Here is a 14,805-nt window from a genome sequence, read left to right as displayed (position 1 = left end):
TGCTCAACACACTTTGGCAGTCCCCATGACCGCTGAGATAGAACACAAAATTCTCTCCCTGTTGATGTAGGATGCACTTTCTACTTCCATCCCAATTACCTGTGACTTTGTCCTCTCCCCCATTCCGGGCTGCATCCAAACGGTGACATTTCATCTCCCACTTCCATAATTGGAATACTATCCTTATTGGGAGCTATGGCTCTCCACATCTCCCCTCTCCCCCACCTTAGTGCCAATCTCCAGTTTGGAGCCCATCCTTTGTAATTCTTCAGAGGAAAGGATGCTCCCTGGGAGCAGCAGTGATTTTGCTTTTGTCACCACATCCTCAGCCAGCGCATAGAGCATGCTTGGCTCCTGCTTACTGATCTATGGTTTCCTCTTTAGGAGAATGCTCGGGTTATTTTCTCCTGACTTCAAGTGTGAACGGTTGTGTGATTGGAGCCGAGCCCAGGTGCTGTGCACAAATGCTCTGGGCTGGACGCCACCCCCCCTCCCCACGACTGGTTGTGGGGTGTCCCTGGGCTCCTTCACTCACCAGCTAAAGCCGTGCTTGTTGGATGGCGTGTACCTCTCCAGCAAGGCTGTCAGCTTGAGGAGCGAATACTTCTGCAGCAGGTTCATCTGTGCCACAGACTGGCAGCTGATCTGGGGCCCCGTTGAGCTCACACCAGACTGCTGGGAGCTCTGCCAACTTTGCCTGGGCCTGGAATGGAGTAGGGAGATGGTCACGGGTCAGTCTCGATTAGAGCATTAACAACAATAAGCATTTCCAGAGTCCTTTATCGATATCCTCTCACGGGTGCTACCCAGAACCCCTCTGCGTCCTAAGCTTCCCCTCCTGTGCTGCTTGGCTGCCTAACTTGTGTGATGAGCACAGCTGTGCACCCCCCTCACCCCAAAGGCCTGGCAAAGTCCTCTCCTCGTGGCCCCCGAGTGGGAAGGTGACCGAGGCTTCTTAAGCCTCTGCCAATATGACCTGAGCCCTGGAGGCTTGCTCAATGTGGGCATTTGCACTCTGTATCTTGGGGTCTGTTGGGGAAAGACACAGAGATCTGCTTCTCTTTGAGTTGGACACCACAGGACGAGGGCATAGGAAAAGCTCCTTGGAGTGATGGAGCGAGAGAGAAGAAGCCCCCGTCCCTAACCCATCTGAGGTAAGGCTAGGATTGGCAGGGCTGCTGCCTTTCTGAAAACTGAATGGCAGGATCTGAGGATCTAAGGACTAGAGCTGGAAGGGACCTTGGGAGCCATGGAATTTAGCCCCTCAATAATACACAAGGAAACTGAGGCACAGAGAAGCAAAGGTCTCCGACAGGATTTGAACACAGGCCTTTGTGACTTCTCTTCTATGCCATGATGCCGCTTCATTCTGTCGGTTAAGTTTGTTCCTTATTCTCAGAAGGAACTCTCCAGGCACCAGGGACTGATTGTCTGTGGCAAGCTGCCCGGTGGGGAGAGGCGGTCTTCTCACCTGTTGGTGCGGGTCAGGGATGCCCCCACGCCAGAGTCCCTCCTCTCCTGGACGTCGGAGGGCTCTTCGGTCTCGTTCAAAGAGTTTCCCACGCTGTCTAGGTCGCTGGGTGAGGTGCGGTCGTTGTCGCCCTCCAGGTGAATTTGTTTGGGAGAAGACGGGCAGGGAGAGACGGAGTCGAGTGCCGAGTCGGAATCTCCCTCGTCCGAGAACTTCTCCGACCACTGGTTGACGATCCTCTGCATCCCCTTGACGTGGTACAAGATGTCATCGAGCTCGGGGAAGACGTCGTCCTGCTCGAGGTCAGTGTAGAGGCCGGGGCCCGGCACGTTGTCGTAGACGCTGAGGCGGCTGCTCACGGAGCACGAGTTGCGTCTGCGGGGCTCCTTGGAGCCCTCCCGGGCATGGCCGTGGAAGCTCCCCGCTCTCCAGCCTGCGGAGGAGCCACCGCTCCCCGGGGAAGGGAAGCGGCCATTGGACAGGGCCTTGGGGAAGGTGCCCGGCTTGTGGTCTTCGGGGATGTAGAACACGGTGTCTTCCGGGCAGCTCTCGCGGTTCCTGAGGTTCTGCTCCAGGACGCTGTCAAAGGCGGCCTGGTCGAAGGGGTCGAAGCCTTCCAGGTACATCCCGCCCCTCTTCTTGCAGGTGCTGAGGCTGCGGGTCCTGGTGACCGGGCTGGGGGTGCTGACGGCGCTGCTGCTCTCCGACTGGCTGCTGCTGCCGCTGCTGGTCAGCGTGGAGTTGGAGACGCTTCTCTTGCGGACTCCGGGGCCTCCGAAGCGGCCGCCGGCCCCCAGGGTGGAGATCTCCACGCAGTGCAGGTGTTTGAGCTTCTCCTGGTCTGCCCCCTCCTGTAGGATGGGCCCGCTGATGACCAGGCCCAGCTTGGCGGGGCCTGCCTTGGGCCTGCCGGCATGGGAGCGCCTCAGCTTCAGGCTCTCCATTCTCTTGAGCAGGCTGCGTGGCTTGGCCTTGGCGGGCTGCCCCTGGCCTTTGGTGTTGGGGCTTGGCGGCTCCATGGGGGTTGGTGGGGGACCCTCCTCCTGGGGGCTCGAGGAGCAGACGCTAACCACGGAACTTGCCCGGGGGGTGCTGGGCTCCATGGGGAGGCTGCTGGCACTGCCCAGGCTGCGCAGGGAGGCCAGCTCCTGGCTCTCGCTCAGGTTGGTCAGCAGGCTCTCCCTGCTGGCTGTACTGGCCAGGGCCTGATTCCCCGGCACCCCAGCAGTCAGACCCAGCACCGGAGGGAAAACGTCAAACTCGTCCATTCGGGACCACCTCTTGCTGTCCCTTTGGAAAGTCCACTTGCCGCTGATGGCGCACGGCTCATCCTCGTCTGAGTCCTCGCTCTGGAAAGAGAGAAAGGGGTCAGCCATGTGCCCCGGCCATCTCCCCCCCCCCCCCGCCCCCTACTCTTTGTCCCCAGAGGCCTCTTCCAGCTCCCTGTCCCCAGGCATAAAATACAAGGACGTGTACACGTATGGAACCAAAGTGGGCCGAGAGGAGCGGCCAGAAGCCCGGAGGCCAGGGGAAATTTCTGGCATAAAGAAAACTTCCAACTGGAGCTGGAACTAGAGAAGAGGGGCTGCCCCTGGACACCCTTGGGTGCTTATGCCCCTCCAAAGGGGTGGGGTGGTATATGTTGGGGGGAAGGTAACCCCTTACACTCTCTGAGATGTGATTACTTGACTGCTCCCTACCTACCTTAAATAAGTTTAAAGAGCTCGCCCCATACCTAATGAAGCCCACCATAGCCTCAGAGCTGGGGGGGGGGGCTTTTCTTCTCCTTCCTACTCTGGTGGGGAAGCCCCAGCCTCAGAGCAGCTCCCAGTCCCCCTCTCTCTGGTCCCCCCAAGCCTCCCTGTCCTAAGGGAGGTAGTTCCCATCATGGCCAAGTAAAGGAGGCCTCTGCACAGAGCTCTAAGCGAGGCTGACCCTGTCCGACCTCCTGTGTCTTGTCCTTTAGATTTAGGGGAGCTGCCTTCTCTTGAGGGGACCCCCGCTCTGCCCCAGGACAGGACTCATTGGCCTCCTGGCTCGCTCTGCAGTTCGATGACCCCCAGCCTCAGGCTATCTGAGTCAAGTTTCCCTATGCTAGGTGACCCAGATGCAGGATAACTCTGGAAGACCTGCTCCCCAGGGAGGGGATGGTGGCTTTCTTGGGAAAGGACCTGTGCTTATGCAGACACGTGCCATGCCCTTCTCCAGGGGCTGCCCGCTCTTTCCTACTGCCTTATAAGAGGCCTCCCCCTCCCCAAACCTGAGAGAACACCCCCTTGTCCATCCTGGGCCTCACAGAAGGGAGGGCTGAGAGGAACACCAGAGTCCAGTCCAGCCTACTGAGGCTCAGGCTGGAAGGGCCTCAGAGGCCACTGGTTTAGCCTTGGTGGGCGCAGGGAGGCTCCCCCAGACAGCCTGGGTTTGAGCTGGGCCCTGACTCAGAATTGGGCATCCCCGCAGCTGGGGGACCGCTCTTGGGCTGGCCAGAACCTCGCCGTTTCTCCAGCCGTGGCGTCCGTCCCTGGTGCCTTCTCTAGGCTCCCTCACTCGAGGAAGGTCAGGCTACTGCTTTCCCTCCGGGAGCCTCCAGAAGGTCCTCCTCGGGACCCCGGCCTCTGTGGCAGGACGCCCGTGCCCACGGGGCCCTCGGCTCACTCACCCGCTTCCTGTGTGGGCTGATCTCTAGCTTCATCACTGCGCACTTGTTCAAGGTGTTCAGGCGCCTGCGGAGCAAAGAAACACGTGTGCTGAGCAAAGCGAGGCAGCGCCGGGGGTCTCCCCTGCCCGCCCATCCCGAGGCAGCGCCGGGGGCCTCATGCCCATCGGTGCCCCTTGACGAGGACGAGGCGATCGGCTCCAGTCTCTGCCCCCAAGTCAGACACGGAAGATTTAATCAATGGAGACAAACTTAAAGGAAGAGCGGAGATGGGGGCAGCTGGGTGACTCAGTGGATGGAGAGCCACACAAAGAAGAGGGAGGTCCTGGGTTCAAATCTGGCCTTAGACACTCCTGGGCAAGCCATTGAAGCCCCCTTGCCTGGCCCTTACCACTCTTCCTCCTCAGAACCGATCCCCAGCACGGACTCTAAGAGGGAAGACAAGGGCTTCTATTCGTTAAAAAAAAGGCAGTGCGTGGTCAGTTTGCTCCTTGGCCAGTGCCCTAAGGACCTCGGGGCCTTTCTGTCTCCCTTGCAGCGGGGCCATCTTGGAGAGGGGGTCCGAACGGAAATTCCTCCAGTTAGGTGGACGGTCTGTTTTTGGTCTGTACCCTCGGAGTTCAGCGTGGCCCCTGGCACCCAAAAGGGGCTCATGAATGTGTTTTCAGTCACTCGTTGACAAATGGTGGCGGCCTCTTCTTTAAAGCACAGAGGACCCTGTGGGTCAGCCCCCTTACCACCGTGGCTCGCTCCCGTCTACACTACCACAATGGGCCTGGCCTAGGAGGCCCTCCCCACTTCCCATTTCAGAAGCCTGCTTTGGGGGGCCAACATAGCCGCATGCAATGTCCCACTGAGTTAAGAGCAGAAACCAGCTGTAAATCCGAGGCTGAGCCTGTGCCCCTCCCCTCCCCCTCTTCTTGCTCCAGAAGCCCACCCAAGAAGGAGAGGAGGAACGAAATGCATGAAGGGCCCCTGGAAGAGGGCCGGCCCGGGGGCAGCCGGCCTCCAGCCTCTTGGCCGAAGGCAGTCCTTGCCACTCAGTCTGGGAGCCTTTTCAGTGAACAAGAAGCCTTCCCCGGGGAAGGTGATGCACCGGATAGACGCCTGTCTGTCCGTGCAGGGGGTGAGCGGTTCATCAGGACAAACAACGCCAACTCCTCTCCCCAACTTTCTTTTGTCCCCCTGGAAAATGCCTTTCAGGGCAGAAATACCCAGCTCACTGCCAAGGCCTGAACAGAGCCTGAAAAGGCCGCGACGACGGGGCCACGTTAAAGACATTTTTATGGAGGCTTCCAGGCACGGACGAATCACGAGCGCACTAAAGATGTGCCCAAAAGCTGACCCTAATGAGCCAAGTGCCCGTGGACCAGGCTTAGCTGGATTTCTGGTCCTTGCCTTGAGCTGGGGCTCGAATCTATTTTTAATACGTTCACGATTCATTGCTGCCTGGAACCCTGCCTTTAAAAAGGCCGCTTCCAGATTTCTCGGCTGCGGATGGACTCCTCGGGCCCAGCTCCTCCTCCCGGTGCCCAAAGCCGGGTCGGTCTGGGTTTGGGGGCGAATGTTAACTTAATTTTCTCAAAAACCAAATCCCCCAATAAAAAGCCCCCGGAACGTCATGGAATACCTGGGGCTCCAATGAGTTAACTCCAACGATATCCTGGCTAAAAGAGCCCGCCATCCCGTTAATGACGGGCCTCGGGCCCCACTTCCCTCTAACGGCTTCCAGATGACCCCGGCCTGTGTGCTTCCTCACTGAGCCTCGGCGGGGGCCGCTCGCCTAGGCAGCCCCATCTGGGCCTGGTGTCGGGGGACCTCCCCGGCAGGGGCCCAGCTTTCTGCTCACGGCCATTCTGTATAGGCCGAGGTTGTTAATCCACACCGGCATACCTGGCGTAGGCCACAGGCAGGCCATGGCATTCCTTTGATGTTTCAGGGTAAAACACACGGCCTAACTGATAAGCCGTCAGGCCCAGGGCAGATGAAAGGCTCCCTAGGCCAGGATCCTGTTTATAGAAGAAAGCCCCAGGCGAGGGCCGCAGATAACCCAGAGGGCCTCCATAAAGAATTTTCTTCTTGAGAAAAAGAGATGGAGGGAAGTCTGGGGGCAGGGAGGGAGGGAAGGGAAGGAGCCGGGGTAAACGAGAGAAAGGAGGGCACCTCCTAGGAAATGCTGCGAGCACCCCCGGCCTCACTGAAACCATCAGGAGAATGGCCGCGGTGCCAGGCGGCCCTCGCTTTGGACCTTAAGGGAAATTCTGTAAAGAAACAACAATGTGAGATAGGATCTCGGGCTTCCCTTAACCCATGGGGCCTGCAGAGTGAGCTGCGTCCCATCCCCTGGCCTCAGTCTGGTCTGCAGAGTGACTATTCATTCAGTCCCGCTGGGAGGCTCTAAAGGAGCCATCCTGGACATTATTTGGTTAAGGAACAGCACAGCGGAGATAAGAATCTAGAATAATCCCACTCCACCCAGTGGCCTGTAAAAGTGAGAACAGAATACTTGTGGGACAATGTGGTAGTCACATAGGGCGGCTGCCATGATTAGGAGGAAGAAAGCAGTTTGGCAGAAATTAGGTTTAGGCCAACAACTGGTACCGTGTGCCATAATAAGCTCCAAGTGACAAGCATATAGTCACCCCATTAAAACAAAGAGAACCGAACGAGGGGTCATTTCTTTAACAGAGGTTACTGCATGCACTGCTCAACTGCATTGGTTGGCTACTTTTAATTAACTGCCCCCTCTTTTGTTTTTAACAAGGGACAGTGTGCTGTGTAAAGGAGTTGGGGGATGGCTCTATACGGCAAGGAGGTGACTTAAAAACAAAAAGATACTATGTTTTAGGGTTCTGGTTTTTTAAGGTTATTTCCCGACAAAAATGAATAACAGGGAAACATGTTTTGCGTAATAATATATACGTAACCCAGATGGAATTGCTTGCCAGCTCCAGGAAGGGGGAGGAAAGAGGAGAGGGAGAAAATTTGGATTATATAACTCATGTGGAAATTGGTTATTAAAATAAAAAAATGATCGTTTGTTTCTATTTTGTTTTTAAATATTTTATAGAGAGCTGGAAGGGACGTTAGAAATCCTTTATTCTAAAGCCCTCATTTTCCATGAGGAAAGTTGAGGTGGGTTGAATGAATGGTGCCTCGAAGGCCCCCAGTGCTAGAAATGGGATGACTAGCCCAGAGGAACTGTACCAGCACCTCTGCTTATTCCAGAAAAAATGGGAATATTTGCAAGACACGTTCTTAAGGCACGATTTTCAATGATTCCAAATAATCAAGCTTCTTCCAAAGGAGATATTTAAAAATTCTTACAAAATGAGACCTTCGTCTCCCGCAGTTGTTCCATTTAAAAGAAAACCTTTTAATTTTGGGGATTTCGTTTTCCAAAATTAGCTTAGCAGAAGCCCTAATCCTTAAAAATAGGATGTAAGGCCCTAGAGACAGGAGATTCTGGGTTGAAATCTGACCTCAGGCATTTCTTAGCTGTGTGATCCTGGGCAAGTCACTTACCCCAATTGCCTTACTACTCTTCTGTCTTAGAGCCAAAACTTAGTAGATAGGAAGTAAGGGCTTGAAAAAAAAAAAAAAAAAAAAAAAAAAGGAGGCAAGTATGTAATCCATAGGATGGGAAAGGGCACATCATCATGGAAGGGTAAATTAGTGTCTGGCCCCATTGTGGATGCATGATCTTGGGAGAGTCACAGCATCCGAGAGCAACTCTTAAGACTATCAACTGTGAGGCGCCCGTCTATGTTGGGAGGGTTTTCCTCGTTTTCCTCACTGTAAGCCCCCTTGCCAGCTTTCAGCCAATAAAAGTTGCTGAAAGGTTGCCGGGCACTGTGGTCCGAAGAGCTGGCCTTAATTCTTGGCTCCCACCCAAGTTATGTGGCTAAGGCTCCCCGAGACCCCTCTCAGCCCCTGCCTCCAACTGGGAGAGATCAGCCTTGGCCCTCCCGTCCCCTTCTAGGACGGGTTAGCCTTGCAATGCTACAACAACAGGTGTCACTACTACGGAAAAATGGGAGACGCTCCGCTTCTCTCTGTAGCTGAAGCGAGGCTGGAAATCCACAATGTGACTTTAATGAGATTTGCCCCGACCCGAATGAATCTGGGTACCGCCAGGGTCCTCCTCGTTGCTGCCCCTGGGGACACCCCAGCATTCTCGGGGTGACCCAGACCACAGGGGCTTTTAACAGCAGCATCGTTGTCAGGACTGGCCCCGGGCCTCTGTGATATGTCACCCCTCTGTACTAACCTCTGCCATTTACAGATGAGGAAACTGAGGCCGAGAGAGGAGAAATCATTTGTCCAAGTTTACAGTATTGAGAAGTGACTGAGGCAGGGCTGCAACTCGAGCTCATGCCGATCCAAATTGAGCCTTCAAACTACTTAGCCACACTGCTTCTCCTCTCTCATGCTTGGTCCAGCTTGACTCAGCCCCCACTAGAAGCCCCAATCTTTTTGGGGCCAGGCAGTCATCTCCGGCCCCCTAAATATGTGCAGGGCAGACCTCTGCTCTCGAGGGCAGTGTTCCATAGTGGTCCCAACGCATCTCTTCTTAGATCCAACCCTTCATGACAAACCAGCCACTGATTAAGGGCAAAGAGCAGGAGATACAAAGAAAGACAAAAACAAGCGCCCCCCCGAAGGAGTATGGGGTACGAGAGGAGGGAGACCGTGCCGACAACCCCGTATAAGCGTTAGGCAAGATAAATTGGAAATAATCCTTAGGATGAGGGCTTGAGAGCTTGATTAGGGGAATCGGGAAAGGCTCGAGTTCTGGAAAGTGGGACCCCGCTTTCTCTCCAACTAAGAGGCACCCATGAAGGCACCCTTTCTTAACCTCCTCCAAATTCAATGGGCAGGAAAAGCAGCACAAAAATACAATGGAAAGTCTTTGTCGAAGGGGAAATAATGTTCTCCCTTGGTTGCCAGGCACATCCATTGTCCTGAGACATTTGAACTAAGTGGAGGAGGAAGTGTTGGGGACAAAGGCTCTTTGGGAGCCCCCAGGCACCACCCTACAGAGCTCGGACCCCACGGATGGACGCTCCATCATGGCCACAGCATCTGGGCCCGTGGAGAGAGCTGTGGAGCAGGCAGGCTCCCAAGAGGGGAAGAGAGGATGAGTTCAGGTTTGGACACATGGATGGAAGATGTCTAGCAGACCTCCATTTTGGGATGTCCTAGGGAGAAGAGAGGATCTAGAAGGGGGCGAGTGACGAGGTCAGAGGCTGTGGGGGCCGAGGAGAATGAACACTGAAAAAAAGGCCATTGGACTTGGCCAGGGAGAGAACAATGGTTATAGGATGGAGCTGAGAGGGACCACAGATGACGTCAAGACCAAATGCTTCACTTTACAGATAACAGAGACAGAGAAGCTGACCTGCCCAGGGTCACACTGATAGGAAGGGCTTACGATAGGATTCAAACCCAGGACTTCCTGATTTCATGCCTAGGTTCTACCCACTACACCATACTACCTTTACTGAGGTGGGCTCTCTCCTATGGTGTTCATTCTGCTTCTGCAATGGCCAACAAGCTGTTTAAAGAAGCCCCGTAATCCTTGGGGTTTAAGAAGAATAAAGATGGCCCCCCATGCCTGCCTGTTGGGCCACAGAGCACACACGATGGTCCTTCAGGCCTCCCTTAGCCTCCCGGCGGCTGTGCCCTCCCAACCTCCTGGGTTTCTTCACCTGCATTCAGAGACGCCTCAGGGTGGTTGTCTCTAGGCTAGCCTGGCCCAGCCCTTCTGACCTTCTGGGTCAGGAACCCCATCTTTCTCCTGGCCAAGAAGAGTCTGTTCCCCCCACCCAAGGCCCTGACACGTTGGGCCCGTTATCAGGGGACATCTCATCCTGAGTGAGCTCAGGCCGTGCGTTCTCCCCAGATCAAGTGGGTGAAGAACCTGGCCATGGCAGAAGACTGGTGAGGACAGATTTTCCCTGCATCTGGACCCCCCCGCCCCCCGCCCCGTGCCCTTTTCTTTTCCTCCCAGAAATGTTCGTTTTGGAGACAATAAGACCCTAGGTCCTGAGCTGTGACAAGGGAGTCCAGTCCCCCATTTTATGGGTGAGGAAACCGAGGTCCATGCCCAGCGTCCAGAGATGACTTCTAATCCCATCCCACGCCCTTTGACTCCAGAGCTAATGTTTCTACCATACCTGCTAGTGGGGAGATCGGCGCCCCCTTCCAGAGCTCTTTCCTCCCTGCGCTGGGTTTCAGAATGACTACACGGCCCCTCGTTTGAGGAATCTCCAACCCTCTTTCGGAGGGGCTTCCCACTCCCCAGCCCTCCCCTGACCCCGTGAGTGAGCCGCTCTAGCCCTGAGCCCTTTATCAGAGAAGAGGCCTCTTCCTCTGCTGTCCCAAGACCTTATCTTGGGAGGGCCTGAGGTGCTTCTAGCCACCAGAGGTCAGCAGGCAAATGGTGGGCAAGAATCAGCCCAGGACCGGGTGAGGAAGCAGACACGGCTGTGGCCTGTGAATCTCAGAGCAGGAAGCAGACCAGCTCTGAGGGCACCCTGAGAGGGCCGACCCCTGTGCAGGACAAGAGCTGATCCCCAGCCCTCCCCTTCCTAGGAGGGGGCTTACCAGAGCTCCCACTTACCGGTACAACGCCTCAATGGAGTCTCGGTCCAAGAAGTCGTGTTCTCTCTTGACCAGGGCGATGTCGATGGGAAATAGGAGATCTGTGGGGAGGAAGAGACAAGCCCTTGTGAAAGCAGCCACCTGCCTGCCCGAAGGCACCCCTGGGCCCGGCACTGCAAGGTTGGAGATGCCGCCTCCAGGGAAACCATCCTTTCCAAAGACAATTCCACACAGACACCTCCATCTGGGAGCAGACGTTCCCCAGAGAGCAAGTGAACTTTAGGTCACACCGGAGAGGGGGAGCCACTGTGTGAGGGTGTGTGTGTGTGTGTGTGTGTGTGTGTGTGGATGGATGTGTACATGCACAGGAGGGGAAGAGAGAGAAGGAGGAAGGGGGGGGAGGGAGAGAGAGGAGGAGGAAGAGAAGCGGAGAGAAGAGGAAGGGAGGGAGAGAGAGGAGGAGGAGGGAGAGAAAGAGAGGAGGAGGAGGAAGGGAGGGAGAGAGAGAGAGAGAAGAGGAGGAAGGGAGGGAGAGAGAGAAGAGGAGGAGGGAGGGAGAGAGAGAGGGAGGGAGCACAATGTATGCCTTTGTTCACCAGAGGAAAAAAAAGATCAGAGATCAAACCACCCCTAGCGACCAAAGGGAAGCGAGCTGACTTTCATCCAGGGGCAGGCGGGTCTGGGGAAGGTGGGGGCAGGGAAGGGTTCCAGAGAATCTATTTTAAGCCCATGGGTTTTCTAGCCCTTGTCTAACTCCTGTGAAAATAAAGGGTGAGACGGAAAAAAGGCGCAGGAGAAGCAACAGCAGGGTGCAGGAGAAATCCCAGGGGCAGGAGTCCGAGGACCTGAGTGCAAGCCTTGTCTGGGGACTCACCTCTCAATTTCTCCATCAATAAGATGAGAAGGCTGGGGCTGGATGACTTTCAAGACTCCTTCCATAATAATAATAATAGCAAGGAACATTTCTATAGCCCTTATTTATGTACCAGGCTCTGTGCTAAGCACTTTATAATTACTTTCTCATTTGCTCCTCAGAATAACCCTGGGAGGGGGTGCTATTATTCAAACTGTTTTACAGATAAGGAAACTGAGGCAGACAGCAGTAAAGTGACTTGCCTCAGATCGTACTGGTGGCAAGTATCTGAGACTTGAACCCAGACTGACTCCTGACTCCAGACCTGGTACTCTATTCACTGTGCCACCTCCACAACTCTTGAGCCAGGATCCCGGGCATAATACCAAGGAGACTACCCAGCACAAGACCTTCTGCTGCTCCTGCTCCTCCAAGACTCCATGGAGATGTCTGGCCAACCTGAGGGCATTCTACATCCCCCCTGAGCTATGGGGAGGAGGAGGAGGAGAAGCCAGACTGGCTCTCTAGCCCGGTGCTGGCTCCATCTTTGGGAAGTAAGAGGACTTTGTGTCCTGGGAAGGTGGCCCTCGTTTTAGACACGGGGACGCATACCAGGACGTGACACAGTTTCCCAGAGTTGGGACTTGAACCCATGTCACTCCAGTGAATGTTTCCCCAAGCCCCAGAGTGAGTGAGCAGTGAAAAAGAAAATAATAAGGAATAGTGAGGGGAAAAGGTCAAAGGAGGAGTAGCCCGTGACAGCAGCCACAAAGCAGGAAGGTGGCCACTGAGTCCGGGGCAGATGACAGAATGGCTGCTCTTCTGCTGAAGAAATCTCTCTGGGCGCAGGACCCTCGGAAACTTTGTGTTGTTTCAGCTCTATAAAAGGGCAGAATGGAGGCGTGTTCCTGTGAAGAGCAGAGTTTAGGGCTCGAGATGCCCATCTTCTCTCCTCTCCATTGTGGCCTGGAGCACGGAGGTAAGTAAGTGCCTGTCCAAAGCCACACAGCCAAACACCTGGGTGGGAGAGGAAGGGCCAGAACCCGAGTCTTCCTCTCCATCCCCCATAACACGCTGCCTTTTAGAGCCTCTTCAAAAGAGGAGAAGATGACGGTGCTTTGTTGACATCACAGGAAAAAGCAGACACCCCGCGCCCCTTCCCTACTCACCTTCATACAGCTGGGCGTACTGGGGAAAGCCAGCTGCCCGCAGCCAGTCACAAGCTTCTTTGGCCTCGATTTCTGGAAGGGACAGAGAGGAGAAAAGATACTTGATTAGCCAGCCATTCAGGACACCTCAGGGTCTCCCGAACTCAGGTGAGCAAGAGTACATGGGCTGGGGGCAGCTGGGTAGCTCAGTGGATGGAGAGCCAGGCCTAGAGACGGGAGGTCCTGGGTTCAAATCAGACCTCAGATGCTTCCCAGCTGTGTGACCCTGGGCAAGTCACTTGACCCCCATGGCCTACCCTTACCACTCTTCTGCCTTGATACCAATACACAGGATTGACTCCAAGACAGAAGGGAAGGGTTAAAAAAAAAAAAAAACACATGGGCAACATCAATGGCAAACCTTGGGGATGAAGTTTGGGATCTTTCCCCCACACCATGCTTATTATTGCTGTGTTATGACTGAAGAAACTGAGGCTGTTTTTCAGTGACGCGCCCAAGGCCACACGGCAAGGGAGTAGCTGCACCATGAATTTGATGACCAGGGTTCTGATCCGTCTCTCCTCCCACCTAAGCGGGAATCACAGATCGTCTTCTCTTCCTCAACAACATCTGTTCAGGTGGAGGTCATCCTCTCACTGCTCATGCAACTGCCCTCTATGGACCACTGCCTCAGTCTCTACTTTAGTCCCTTCTCTACTCAGCCACCGAAGGTCTATCCAGTCACACTCCAGCGGCTCCCCGTGGCCTCCGGAACCCAATACAAAGTCCTCTGATTGGGTCAAAGCCCCTTCCAACTCTTTTCCCACCGTGGCTGCCTCCAAGACTCGGCCCCAGTCCCAAAGCTTCTGTCTTCTCAGCCTCTCATCCCATCACCCTGCTATATACCTCACAGTGTCTCGATGGCCACTTGGTGTTGCCTCCTTCATTAGAATGAGACCTCCTTGAGGCCAAGAAGCTGGTTTTTGCTTTTGCATCCCCAGCGGTTGGCACTATTCTGGCAGGTGGCAAAGACTTCATAAATACTGATTGAGGGATTGACTTGCTTGAAAATGGTCCCCCTGGAAGGACTGTCACGAGGAAGAGGAAGTCGGTTGCCTTTTTGTTTTTTAAAATAGGGACAAGCCCTATTATCTTGTGATTCTACATTATCTCCTGTTTTCAGAGGCTTTGAAAGACCTCAGAAAAGAGGTCAGGGCTAGAGGCTGAGTTTGGGAGAGGTTTGGATGGAGTGGAAGCTGAAGCTGAGGAAGAGTGAGATTGCCGAGGGATGGAGTACTGAGAGAGGGAGAGGGACAAGAGAGGAGAGAGGCCACAGACAGATCCACGAGGACTCCTCTTGAGGAAGAGGAATAGGAAAAGGCAGGAGGCTATCTCAAGGGAAAGGGACTACACACATCAAGTGCGATGCAGACCGAGAGACGGCCCTGGCCCTGACACGAAGGATGCCTGGAGAGCCCTCCAAGGAAAGGGGGCTTTTAGCAGCGGTGTGCTGGAAGGAAGGGGCTGGTGGAGGAGGGAGCCTGTGTACTTGGGAGACATGCTGATGCACAGTGACTTTTCCACAGGTTTGGGGATCAAGGGGAAGAGAGAAGAGATTTGAGGCAAAAGTCCAAAAGATTTAGGAGAAGGGTTTAGAACTGGGCAGACTTAAGCTTATGTGCGGGTGAAGGGACGAAGCCAGTGGCCATGGTAATGGAGTAAGAACTCTAGTTTCTGGGACACTATTTCATACCTGCATACGCACATTGTTTGCCGTAGTCATAGTGACATAAAGGGACCACCAGATCTTGCCCTTTGCCTTGCCTCCAGACCCTGCAGGTTCCTGGGACTGTTTTCTGACTCACTGAGGTTCCCCAGCTGCCCTACAACGGTGCTTTGTCTTATGTTCTCCTTCCCAATCAGAGTATGAGCTCCTCGAGAGCAAGTCCAAGCTTCCTTTTTGTTTTATTCATTTAATTCACTTGAAAACTGGATCCCCAATAAAGGTCTGTGCTCATAATTGAAATAATTGGATGATGTCAAATTAGGGCAAAGAAGTCTCTGTTTTTCA

The 14,805-nt window shown here is 54.5% G+C and overlaps 1 protein-coding gene across 1 annotated transcript in view; it reads right to left on the bottom strand.

Moving 5' to 3' along the window:
- Positions 1-14,805, bottom strand: part of DLC1 (DLC1 Rho GTPase activating protein) — a 209,191-nt gene that overhangs the window by 16,543 nt on the left and 177,843 nt on the right. Inside the window, exons 5-9 of the mRNA XM_044681134.1 lie at positions 12,756-12,827; positions 10,753-10,834; positions 4,131-4,194; positions 1,472-2,820; positions 536-703 (exon numbers count right to left, since the gene is read on the bottom strand). Of these exons, the coding sequence (XP_044537069.1) occupies positions 536-703; positions 1,472-2,820; positions 4,131-4,194; positions 10,753-10,834; positions 12,756-12,827 (1,735 nt within the window). The remainder of the gene's footprint in view (positions 1-535; positions 704-1,471; positions 2,821-4,130; positions 4,195-10,752; positions 10,835-12,755; positions 12,828-14,805) is intronic.

The sequence above is a fragment of the Gracilinanus agilis genome, chromosome 6 (genome assembly GCF_016433145.1).
Source record: "Gracilinanus agilis isolate LMUSP501 chromosome 6, AgileGrace, whole genome shotgun sequence".
Lineage (NCBI taxonomy): Eukaryota > Metazoa > Chordata > Mammalia > Didelphimorphia > Didelphidae > Gracilinanus > Gracilinanus agilis.
Note: the sequence above shows the minus strand (reverse complement) of the source record. Positions and strands in the feature narration are given on the sequence as shown.